This window comes from Homalodisca vitripennis, unplaced genomic scaffold, assembly GCF_021130785.1.
Source record: "Homalodisca vitripennis isolate AUS2020 unplaced genomic scaffold, UT_GWSS_2.1 ScUCBcl_2611;HRSCAF=7552, whole genome shotgun sequence".
NCBI lineage: Eukaryota > Metazoa > Arthropoda > Insecta > Hemiptera > Cicadellidae > Homalodisca > Homalodisca vitripennis.
The window spans coordinates 1-12579 of NW_025778734.1; the positions used below are offsets into that span (position 1 = coordinate 1).

General features: G+C 33.4%; 1 protein-coding gene across 2 annotated transcripts; it reads left to right on the top strand.

Moving 5' to 3' along the window:
* Nucleotides 1–758: 758 nt before the first annotated feature.
* On the top strand, nt 759–12074 carry LOC124372146 (probable cytochrome P450 6a14). Of its 2 annotated transcripts, XM_046830513.1 has the most exons (5): nt 759–898; nt 1880–2796; nt 3691–3909; nt 11040–11291; nt 11750–12074. In XM_046830513.1, the coding sequence occupies exons 2-5, from the start codon at nt 1929–1931 to the stop codon at nt 11947–11949; spliced, it is 1539 nt and encodes a 512-aa protein (XP_046686469.1). In that variant the 5' UTR covers nt 759–898; nt 1880–1928; the 3' UTR covers nt 11950–12074. The 2 variants fall into 2 exon arrangements, with proteins under 2 accessions (XP_046686469.1, XP_046686468.1); XM_046830512.1 differs by lacking the exon at nt 759–898 and having other exon boundaries at nt 1349–2796.
* Nucleotides 12075–12579: the final 505 nt, after the last annotated feature.

Genomic DNA, 12579 nt, shown 5'->3' on the forward strand with positions numbered 1-12579 from the left:
ATATTTAGAAATTCCGTAACTTTGGAATCCCACAACAGAAAGTCTTTGTTACCATATAGTGTACATTTGTTCATAAAATTTCGATTTAATTTAGCGGAAATCAATCAAAAAACTACATTTGTAAACTACCTAGAACAATTCGTGTTGTATGATTAAGATACTTGTAAACATGTTATACGTCCCTTTTAAAAATCTCACAGTAGATACCCACTTTGTTGAAAATGATTTCAGCATTCCAAATATATCTATCGCCTTGGTCTATGACATGACAACTGAAGTAAAATTATTTATTTTGAAAACTTTTATCGGCCACTATCTTGGACCTTAATAGTTATCGATAAAAACGGAAGAATAAAACTTACTACTTAAATTGCTTAACAATTTAAAACATAGTAATGGCCGCCACATTTTATTTTTTGAGACTTGCTAATGATCGTATTTAAGCCATATATAAGAAATAGCCTACACAATTTAGTTAATCAGCTAGAAATTACGCCAAATATAATGAACAACGTTATTTCAGCAATATTTCTATATTCTACTAAAAAAACTTTTATGGCTGTTATCTGAAAGTTTTACAGAATATCATAAAAACGAAATAACTACTATTATTTTAAATGGCTTGAAAATTATAGCAATTCTTTTTTGGGGGTACATATTTTTATATAAAAACCTAATAATGCCTGTCTGTGTTAAGAATTTGTGTGTTATTCATTTGCGATAAAAAAATCCTGGACCGACCGTAATGAAGTTTTTTATGGCCATTTATAGGTCCATGGTTAACACATTAACACTTTGGCCTATCTTTGTTCCAAAAATCCCTCCAGGAAAGGCCTACTGGTCTTTCCTTATCACTCCATTATCCGTTATATTTAAGGATCTGTCAAAGTCAAGAACAGTAAGTATAATAATTTATACATATTTTAAACAGGCGATAGCAAATGTTTGTTGTTATTCATATTTAAAATTCAGTTACAATTTACAAATGTCATGTTGCGTGCAGAAGGTATTGTTTGTCTGGGTTTAGAATTTTAGATACAGAATGATTGTGAAAAGTGCAATCATCTTAACGTGTTATTTAAAACTTGTCTTATCCCTTATTTATCATTTATACCATCATTTGTCAGTAAAGCAGAACCTTATCAAACTTTATAGAAGTATAAAAGTGAGTGGATACATCTCCATGTAGATTAAATAGACCTTGAAATTCTGAGATAACAAATGTGACATTTATGCCCGATAAGCAAAAGTTGAAGTCTTATTGCCGGTAGTTTAGAGATTACTGAACATTAATTTTGTTTTGAGGATAACTTGTTGAGAGGTGGTAACAATAATTTTTGTTATCTCTAACGTTTAAAAGCTGAATGTACTATACAAAATTTGTATTTGCAGTTCTGCAGAATTGTAATATCATGTGAAATGACAATACAGGATATCAAAACTTCTGTGGCTGACATTACTCATGATTAAAAAAATAATTCTAGAAATATGGGTTAGATATGTGTCGTTTAGTCGCTAGCCTCCATTTTTTTTAGTTTTTATACCAAATTATTTATATTTTTATTTTTTTTGTAATAGAACTTTATTACAATGGAACTTTAAACTTAAACAAACAGACGTTCAATGTTTGAGATTGCACCCATTTACTTCAATCTAGACATTGAGAATGAAAGTCTTAAAAACTTTGATTCTGTAATATTTTTGTACAATATAACACCTGTAAATAGTTCAGGCTCAAAACATGGCGTTGAAATTTGTCACTTTGATAAATAAATAAAATATATGACGTAACAAATTTAAGACAATTGTAATTTGAAGCTTTCATGTTGATATTGTTCGTGTACTTTATTTTAACTTTAATAGATTGTGATTGTTTCAGACTTTACCACTTAGAAGAGGGTAATAATAACTAAAATAAAGAAGAAGTTATGGGACTTATAAGTTCACTGTTGCTCTGTCTGAGCACCTTAGTAGTGGCTCTCCTCTTATGCCTCGTCTTCTATATAAAATATGTCAATCGTTACTTCGAAAAGCGTGGGATGCACTTTGGCGGACCGTCTCTGTCGCTGACTAGCCTTATCACTTCAGCTCCTGTACAGAAGTCATTCTCGAGCATTTTAGCCGACCTTTACTCAAAAAACAAAGAACTCAAAGTGGTCGGTTATCTTTCCTTGTGGAAGAAGAAAGTCCTCATCGTCGATTTGAACGTGATAAGGGACGTCCTAGTGAAAGATTTTGACATGTTTCAAGACAGAGGCTTGTACTACAACAAAGAAGTTGACCCTCTCTCAGCACACATTTTTGCGCTGGCCGGGCATGAGTGGAAGACGACTAGAGCAAAAATGAGTCCGACGTTTTCTTCAGGGAAGATGAAGGGAATGTTCAATATCATCGTGGAATGTGCCAAAGTGATGGTCCAAGTTGCGGAACAATTATCGTCCAGAAATAAATTTGTTGATTGCCAGACGTTGTTCTCCAGATATGGATTAGCGGTTATATCGAACACTTCCTTTGGTCTTGACAGCGACGCTTTGACCAATGAGGATTCTAGATTTGTCAAGATGGCCAACAAGCTATTCGCGCCGACGGCAGAAAGAATACTGACAGCACTTCTCAGGTTCAACAATGATGTAGCCAGATTGTTCAAGATGAAAGTAACCCCCCCGGATGTCTCAGACTTCTTTATATCTCTTGTGATGGATGCCATCAAGTACAGGGAGGCCAACGGCGTCGTTAGGAATGATTACTTGCAACTTCTGATTCAACTACGAGATTCTGGATCTTTTGGAACTGAAGGTGAAAAAAATTGATTTTTTCTTTTAAAAAGTTTACTATGATTATTTTAAAATAACATTTATTTTAGATTTTTCTTGTAACAGGTTTTAAGTAATTTCCTAAAACATCTTCAGTATAAAATAGAAATGATTAAATGATAAAATCTATTATCAAAAAATTTATATGTAAATTCAACACCTTATTAAGGATTCGTAAGAGCCTTCCAAAAATCGTTTCGTTGTCCTTTAGTCTGTCAATACTTCAAAGGTTTCGCTTAGTGAAGTGAAAAAAACAAACTTTATTCATTTTGGAGACAAAAGGTTAAAGAGCAGTCTGTCTCTCTCTGTCTGCAAGTCTGTCTGTCAGAACAATATTTTGATAATGAATGTTAAAGCTTGCCACATAGGCTCCTGTGGTCCAAGGTAAACTCTTGCGGATTTTTAGGTCAAACAGTTAAAGGCCATTCCGCCTGTCTGTCTAACTGACCGCCTGGGTGATACTTTTTACAAGGCGTAAAGGTCCTAGAGACTCGAAACCTTACTTAATGGGTTTCTTTTTCCAAGAGAGAGCTGTATTGAAATTGGCATCAACAGCTCTAACGGCAGTCCGTCCGTCTGTGTGAATTGTCGTGTTCTGTTGGATACTCTGATACACTACTGTATCGGTTCATTTTCAAATAAACCTATTAATTTTCATAAGCAAGAAAGTAAAGAAAGTACCGCGTGCTCATAATAAATAAGGGTTTGTTGTTGCAATGAATAGTTGGTCCGCTTACAGTAATCACGTTAAAACTCGACACGGTACAGTTTGCAACATTAAATATAAGTAGATGAGTTGAATTTATAGAGAAGTGTTATGCTTTTTTCCGTATTAAGAAACTACTAATTCTTAAAGCTAATTAGTTATGTTCGACAGATGCTAAAGTAAGATTCTCAGACATGGAAGTGGCTGCTGAGGCATTCGTGTTTATCGTGGCCGGATCTGAGACAACGTCCCGAGCCATGAGTTTCTGTCTGTACGAGCTGGCAATGAACCCCGCTGTACAGGCGAGGCTCCTGGAGGAGGTCGACTCTCTCCGGGAGATTTCTTATGACAGCATTACCAACTTGGAGTATCTCGACATGGTTGTTGACGGTATGTAATGTCTTAAGGGAACCCTGTAGTCCATATACCGTACATGTTAAAAGTATTAACTTTAGGTACAATTTAAAAGAAAACTATCTCAGTTACAGCATTGAAACTTTGTATGCCTTTTTTTTAATGCTTTTTAAAGTATAGTTAACCTATTTTAAACTTAATTAAAAAAAAAAAATATTAGTACAGTAATGATTTTTTTTTAATATACCAAAAAACACAATTTTTTTACAAAAAATATTTTTTTAAAGGACTTAAAAGCAAATTATCTTAAATAAAATAGGTTAAGTCTTTTGATAATGACTTAAATAAAATACACAAAAAAATCATGCAGATAGCTTAAAAGGTTTAGTAGAAAAGTGTACCTTCGTGTCAGAATGTGTGATTTTTCAGGAGAGCTCAAGAACTGTACGGTACCCCTTGCAGCCACGCTAAAACATTCCAGGATCATACTTTTTACTTTCTTCTTCCTCCTTGTCTTCTCTTTTTCTCTTTAGGTTTCTTTTCTGCTTTCTTTTCTTCTTAGTAACATCCAAAGCTGCTTTGTTGGCATCTAAAACTCGGTTCTTGTCGATTTGCTTCAGGCCTACAACGCAGTTGCTTCCGGCATCACCACACAGCTTTTGCAACACTTCTACTTTGCCAAGAGGACCACTGTTGAATGTTATAATTGAATCCAACACTCCAATTTTTAAGGTATTGAGCCCAACAAAAGTATTTTTTGGAATTCTGGTCCAGATTACGTTGTTGAAGGACTCGTTAGGGTTCTGTGTTCGGCCGTGCAGGCATTTTCTGAGTAGGTTAGTGTCCGACAGGTCTTGGTAAATTGATTTTATTTCTAATAAAATAGCCTCCGGTACTGAATGCTTATGATGGTATACCTCACCTGTCACTAAAGACTTTTGGTACTTGCACCAAGATTGTTCACCTTTTGGGCATAGTTCATGGCGAGGTTTCACGTCGGTTGAAAGTAAATGGAAGTAGGTTGCCCAAACAGCCTTCCTCATTTTTTCAACGTCATCCACATTTTCTCGTATAGCTTTGCCATAGTAGGTCTGTACACTGTCTATCAATGCATCTGTCAGCCTACCACGTCCAGAGAGAGGTTTTCCGTCAGGTAACTTATGGCCACGCAACTTAGCCTTCAATCTGCGCAGTCGACTTCCCATTCTCTTCTGGACGTGTCCTACACATTCCAACTTCTTAATTTCAACCTCATCACCATAAGGCTTAGCTTGTTGTACTGACAAAAAAGCTGAGCTGTCACCATCTCCTAAATAACTTGTGTATCTTACACCAACGTTTTGTTCCGAGCGCCTGAATACCTGAATAGCAGCCTCTACCTCCATACCGCCGCTCGGCCCGTCATAATTCTTTGAGCACTGTTCTCTGTGTGTAGGGCTGTTTTTAGTTATTTTATTGCATGAACAATATTTTGTCAGTGAAACAGCATCCAAAACTTTCCCTGTATCCATACTCGTGACAGAAAACACGCCATTCAAAGATGTATGGCCACGTTTCTGCCACGTTCCGTCAAAAACAGCCGCTATGTCGGTATTACCCTCGTTTTCTACAACTGCTTCATGGGCTGCTTGTTTCATTGAAGCAATAGAAACCTCTTCAACAGCACTATGAATAAGTTTGTTATAGGCTTGAAACCTACTTGGTGGCTTTGGAAGATCCAACACTGAACAAAATACTTCTGCCGCAGCCTTACCTTTACCAATGGAACGGAAACCATATACACAACGCACATTTATGTCAAAAAAGTCCTGCTCAGTCTTCTTGCTGGTATAAAATTTATTTTCTAGTCCACAGTTATTGCAACTAAGTACAAATTGTACAGCCAGGCCTTTACGGTTAGCAGGAACTTCACTAATTTCTAAAGAAGCACTTCCACAGTTAGCGCACTTTGTGGATGCCAGTAAAATTTGGTTCAAAAGTTCTAAATTAATTATGTTGTTTCCCTTAGTGTTATTTACAGGAAGGTACTCAATATCATCAGCACACAAAGAGATGTATTTCCACTTTATTTTAGAAGCAGAGGTATTGGACTCTGGCTCTGGATTAGGCCTAAAACTATCAGGAATGTTCTCCTCTGAAGTAGGGTTAGAAGAGTTTAGTACATCACTATTATTCTTACTAGTAGTAAACTGATTACCTTTGAATCTATTCTTACCAAACTTCTTGGCCCTAGGCATTTTGTAAGAAACTAAATAATAATACTCACAACAAAATAATTACAAACAATATAATAATATTCAGAAAGTCAAAACAAAACTCACAGTGCAAAACGAAAACAAAGCTCATTTACATAAGTAAACAAACACAACACTCATGAAAATAAAAACATATGCTTTTAAATTAAAAGCAGATTAGCCAACCTGACAAAACTAATTGTGTAAAATAACCTCTGTGTCACTAGTATTATGTATAAAAGTGCAAAAGTCAAACTCGTTGCGATGCAACTGAAATCAGACATTCGTTACTGTGTTGTTTGTTGTTAATTATTTTATTTTAATTATTACTAAGTGCCAAACATACATGTGTTATATATCATTTTGTTCAGAATTAAATGAAGAATAAAAAACAATTAAAAACAAACAAAATTTTTTTTTTTTAGATTTTTTTTTACTACAAGGTTCCCTTAAGTACTCACTAAGTACAGAAGAATAACAGTTTCATATAAGCTTTTATATTTACACCAAACAATTAAGCGTGTCAATTTGAATTTAGCATTTTAATATTATATATCATGCTGCTGATAAAAGAGCAATATAAGAAATTTGCGGATGCTATCATATTTCATTGCATAACTGATATAACAATGGCTTGATTACGCCCGTAATAATAGTTTATTTTGTTTCCTTTGAGAAAAAGTACGCTCCTATATAAAATTTAATTCCTTTAACTGCAACAAATCGGAGTAAAGTAATTATACTTAATAAAATAACCTAATGTAACTATCCTTTTCTAAATTTAGACCATGAAGAAGTTTAGTTTGTATAAACCTCAAATGTACTATTTCTAAATGATCAATTTTAAGTTTATTTAGATTCTGAATTCGGTTAATACTGAAAAAAAAATTTATTGAATTTTTATGTTCCATTGCATGAGTCGAAATAGGATTGGATTTAATTTTAAGATTTTTACCGCTGCAATGTTTGGGCATTATAATGTTCAATGCGACAATTGGTAAATGAAATTGCTTGATGTACAAGTAATTTTACAAAGTATCGGGTAGTTTCTTTTTATTGAAATACTACAGAAGTCTTTTGAAAAATAGATGAATATTTCAACTGTTTGTGTTAGGAGTAATAAAAAATTAGATTGATGACAGATAGGGGTTAAATTATACTTATATTTATTTATATATTTTTTTAAGGAATCAGAGCTACTATTTACACTTTTGCTATTGATTAAAAAAGATTTTTTATCCGAAAAAATCTATTTCCTTCACAAGAAGAACTTTTTTTAAGTCGAACACATTAATTTATTGATTTAGGCTAATACAGATCATTAGTACCAATACAAAATGAAAAGAAATTGGTTGAACAGTAAGGAATTACTGTAAAAACAATACATGGAACACAAAACCAATTATTTTAAAATTATTTGAATGAGTTATGATCGGTTTGAATTAAATCCTAACTTTGAATAGAACGTTTCAATAATAACTAGGATTTCCAAATTAATCTTGAAGGAACAAAAGTACCCAAAGATGTTTTAATGAGGGCTTTTAATGGTTGAAGACCTATCGAGAAAGTTATAAGAATAAAAGAAGTGGTCGTTAAGAGGCACTTGTTTCAACTTCGGAAACCTTCCAATCAATCACTTCTCGTGAAATGGAATCCCTTTTACAAAAACTGTCACTATCAATTTGTTTGAAAGATGAATGAAAATTCGTTATTAATGTTAAAAAATGATATGGATGGTCTTTTACTAGCAAATAGAATGTGTATTTATTGAGTGAGCCTTGAATGTCGAACTAGAGGTGACAAATGTTCCAATAGTATTGGAATTTAATTAAGTATATTATGTTCTCGGGGCCTTAAATTAAGTTGTGACTATATAAACCGATACCTTTAAATATGTTGTAAATTTCATATAAAAAGTTATTTATTTGTGGTGTTAATTAATGACCTCTATTAGAAGTAAATAATAGTTCAAAATCTCTTCACAAGGACTAATAACTTCAAGATAGGAGTATGACACACCACGTGTCGCGTAACAGGTTAAACCGTAGTTGCATGCAACATTTCATATGTATTACTCTTTTCTCTCGAGATGTCTTGTGGGAAGATAGACAGAAAATCAATCAGAGTTGACAAAGGTTGAGTCAGCCAAATTCCATGTTTGGACATGCACTATCATAGAAAACATTTTTGTAGATGTAGAAAAGAAGTATCAAAGATTTAAAGTATACGAATGAAATATTTCTCCTCTTATCTTTCCACATGATAAAATCGAGTTTTGGTCTATTAAGTTAGGTTTCCTAGCAGTGTTCAAATAACAAGATCTAGGTAGGGCTTTACAGCACAAGAGTGCACATTTTTTGTCCATTCTATTAAATTGTCATTTCACTCTATGAACACAAGTATCCCATATGAAAATCTCATACGATTGTTCTCTATTTGTTTGCGTATAGCTATTTTCTCGTTATGATTATGATTACCAATAATATAAAAATATTCACTGATGCTCAGCTGAATCCCATGGATTGACATGCACCATCATCGGACACAGTGTTCATCATACATAAATAAAGCTTTATGCAATATTTAAAATCTATAGATCATTCCGCTTTCGAGATATTGTGCAGACAGACACACAGACAGACAGGAATGAAATGTCTTACCTGTCGACTAATAGGCTTCGATAAAGTTCGGAAAACTAGGAGGTAAGATTTCAGAATGTATGAATATATTGTGATTTGTCAGTATTGCATTCGGTTAACTGACTGTGCACTGGCTGACAGTCTACCTTAGTAGATACAAGGTGTACGTCATACTTCGGGCGTAACAAGCTTCACTGGGGTTGTATGATAAATTTAATTCAATAGTACAATCATTCTTGAAATGTCCTTCGAATAGTCAGACGGGGAGACGATTATATAAAAAGAAGTTGATACAAAAATGGCGCATCATATAAGTGATTCTTGTAGAAATGAAGTTTCATGCAAAATTTCAAGTCTACATATGAAATCTTCCACGACATATCTTACTAGATAATCCATAAAAATTTTGTTTATTTTATTGGTTGTCATATAAGTGTTTAAATAATTAAAGTGTATACACCAAGTCAGTACAAAGTGATGCTGCGTGTGTTGGGATGGTTAGGTGACAGGTTTCAATGCGTCACTTGTTTGAATTATTTATGGGTGTAATGAGTGTGTTTATAATTTATTTATCTATTTTCTCGTTGCCATTTTGGTTACTAATAAGATAATTAGTATAAAAATAATCGCTAACGCATAACCAAATCCCATGTAGTGATATATACCATTATCGACCTCGGTGTTCCTCATATATACCTGTAAGTGATGTCTTATGTACAATTTAAAGTCTATAAGTAAGTTTTTTTTTTCGAGATATCATGCAAACAGGAAGACAGACGGACAGAAATGAAAATTTTCAAGCAACATGAGTGATACAGTTCGCTAAAGCTCAGCCAATTAGTAAAATCATAGTATTAATTTTTCTGGTGTTTTGTAATATAGCTTGTGGTTAGGAATTATGGGATTGCGAAAGAGCTACAACTTGCGGAAAATATTTATGGAATTAAATTCATAGCGGAAAAGTTAAAGAGATTTAATTGTTATAAATATTATGTACATCAACTAAAGAAGAGGTAGATCAAAATAAACAATAGTAACTAACATCGACTCTGCTTTGTTATAATCCAAGAATCCGATAACACGACAATTACAACGATAATGATGCCAGATTTATGGCAAAGTTAGGATGAATAAAAAGAAAGCTCCATTAGGGTTGGCTTTGTTGAATACTAGTTCCAGTTATCTGTCCTGGTCAATCACGGGCCACAAACCAGACTATCGCTCCTTTGAGCTGCTCATATAACTGGTAACATGTATGTACCAATTACAATCATACGAAAAATACATGTTTATTATCCCCGGTAAACGAAAAAGAAATTGTGTCAGCCTACTGAGTGATAGCCTTCAACAATGCTCAGCCCAAATTCCATGGTTGGACAAGCATCATCAGTTCATCCATGTCTATATAGAGATGAAGTGTTATGCAAAATGTTTCCACATGATGCATTCTTGTTTTTGTCCACTAAATTGAGTTTAACATCATTGATGATATAATAAAATGTCTACACACTAAGCCATCATACAGGATAGGACAGTTAGGCGACATGCGGTAATATGTTACACGTTAATATTTCTTAATAGTTCTGAGCTTGTTTACAAAGTTAATTAATGTAATTAAAGTTTAAAAAACAAAATATATTCGAGAGTAGCTAAATCAATTTAATATATTATATTTATTTAGCTATTTAAAAAGGGTTTTTTATGTTTATTTCGATGTTTTGCTACAAAAAATTAAACATTGTTTTCAAAAATAGAATTGGTCCAAGGAATGGTTGACACATCAAATCATACAACAATAACATCTAGCACAGTTGAAACGCCCAGAAAGAAAACAACCATTACCCCAATTCTTATCTGATAGGAGTTTGATTCATTTAGTTCCTTTCCAAACTCCATTTCGTAAACTTCTTTAAACAGTTATACTATTTGAACTATTTCTAAGCATCTTTTTATGTTTGCTTACCGATACTTCCGATAGTATCGAGCCAAGTTCTTAAATAAAAGCTATTTTCTTTTTTATTTCCTTGGTTGAACTGCTAAGGTTTTAAAAATCTTTATTTTTAAATATACCTTCATTTTAATTTTAAATAGTTTTAAAATGTATAAACTATTGCTTAAGTTATGGTATTAGATTCCCAATATCAAACGGAATTGATTGAATCAACATTTCCACTAAACTAAATGCACATCAATATTAATATTTATGACTTTAATTTGCTTAAATTTAATAAAATGTATTAACTTCCATAAAGGAACTACTATATAGTACAAACTTAATAATCATGTTTTTCAGAAACGCTAAGAAAGTACCCTCCTGTGGCATTTTTAGTCCGTGAGAGTTCTCAGGATTACAAAATCGCTGGTACAAAGATTGTAATCGAGAAAGGCACTCAAGTTTTGATGTCAGTACAAGGACTTCACTACGACCCAGACCTGTTCCCAGACCCGGAACAGTTCATTCCTGAACGGTTCAGCAAGGAGAATAAGGTCAACATCAAACCTTACTCATACATGCCATTCGGCGAAGGACCTAGATTTTGTATAGGTAAGTCATTATGTAGTAATCTAATGAATAAGAAGTGACAAGCATGTTCCTTTCAAGTATATGTTTGAGTGTCAGAGTACGATCTTCTAAGTACATTTCTAAATGATTACATACAGCAATGATAGAATCTCATATTTTAGCTTGAACTACAAATATAAAAGATTAAATATTATTTTCATATCAAGCATTTTCCAAACATTTCCTGTATAATAATTGAATTAAAAATAACAGTGCTATGTATAGAGATGAAAACCAAAATTCTTTCTAGAACATTAAATTAGTTATTACGTTTTTCATGAAATATTGCAAACTACGATTGTATGTGTCTTGCTCTTTCAGGAATGGAATACTCGTATGTTTGAAACAAGTTTTTCTTAATGGATTAATACGAGCCAAGCACGCTCGTATGGCAGTCACAAGCATATTGTTTGTATACTTAAATGAAATGTACGTTATAGGTCAGAGATTTGGAAAAATGACGGTGAAGACTGGGCTTGCAATGCTGCTCAGAAAGTTCCAGGTACACCGTTCTCCTTCCACTCCAGAAACGATAAAGTTTCACCCAAGGACCGTCATCACTACTGCCCTTGGAGGAATTTGGCTTAAACTGACAGACAGGAGTTCCGGAGAAACTGTTGACTTAGAGGATGATAGTTGAAGATTAAAGACACACATTTGAGTGCATTAACTCTTAAAATTAAGATTATGGTCATAATTCACAAAATTGTTTTAAATATTCAGTTATTAAATCAAAATAAAATGCTAGAACACATTTAAACAATTTAAAGTGTATTACTTCTTTTGTTGCAAGCTACATAGGTGTATGTGTGTGTTTTGTACGTATTTTTAATAAAGTATTGTGTTTTGATTAGTTATTCAGGGCAAGTTGATCCATCAACGCCCAACAAAAAAGCATTACAGATACAGAAATGAAATTTGGTTCATACGTTTATCTTGTGCACTAGAGGCGCATTAAGAAAGGACTTTTTTCTCCGATCGCATTCTTTTTTGATATAAGTAGGCTTTTTAGAACTGCGTATTTATATGTATGTGTGTGTGTGTGTGTGTGTGTGTGTGTGTGTATATAAAATGGTTATTTAAACGCATATGTGACAGATACAGCCAAATACTAAATATTTTTATCGTAAAAAGTAAGGGCTCTGCAGTGTAATGGTAGCACATTCATCCGGCAAGTGAGAGATCCGGGTATGAGTCCGGACGGAGCAAGCACTTTTGTGATTTAATGTCAATTGAAATTAAATTCGGCTATTACCATTTATAAAAATTT

Coding starts and splice junctions, on each gene's coding strand:
- LOC124372146 (XM_046830513.1), top strand. CDS start 1,929: ATGGGACTTATAAGTTCACTGTTGCTCTGTCTGAGCACCTTAGTAGTG. Junction 2,797..3,690: donor TGGATCTTTTGGAACTGAAG/GTGAAAAAAATT, acceptor TATGTTCGACAG/ATGCTAAAGTAAGATTCTCA. Junction 11,292..11,749: donor AGGACCTAGATTTTGTATAG/GTAAGTCATTAT, acceptor TGTACGTTATAG/GTCAGAGATTTGGAAAAATG.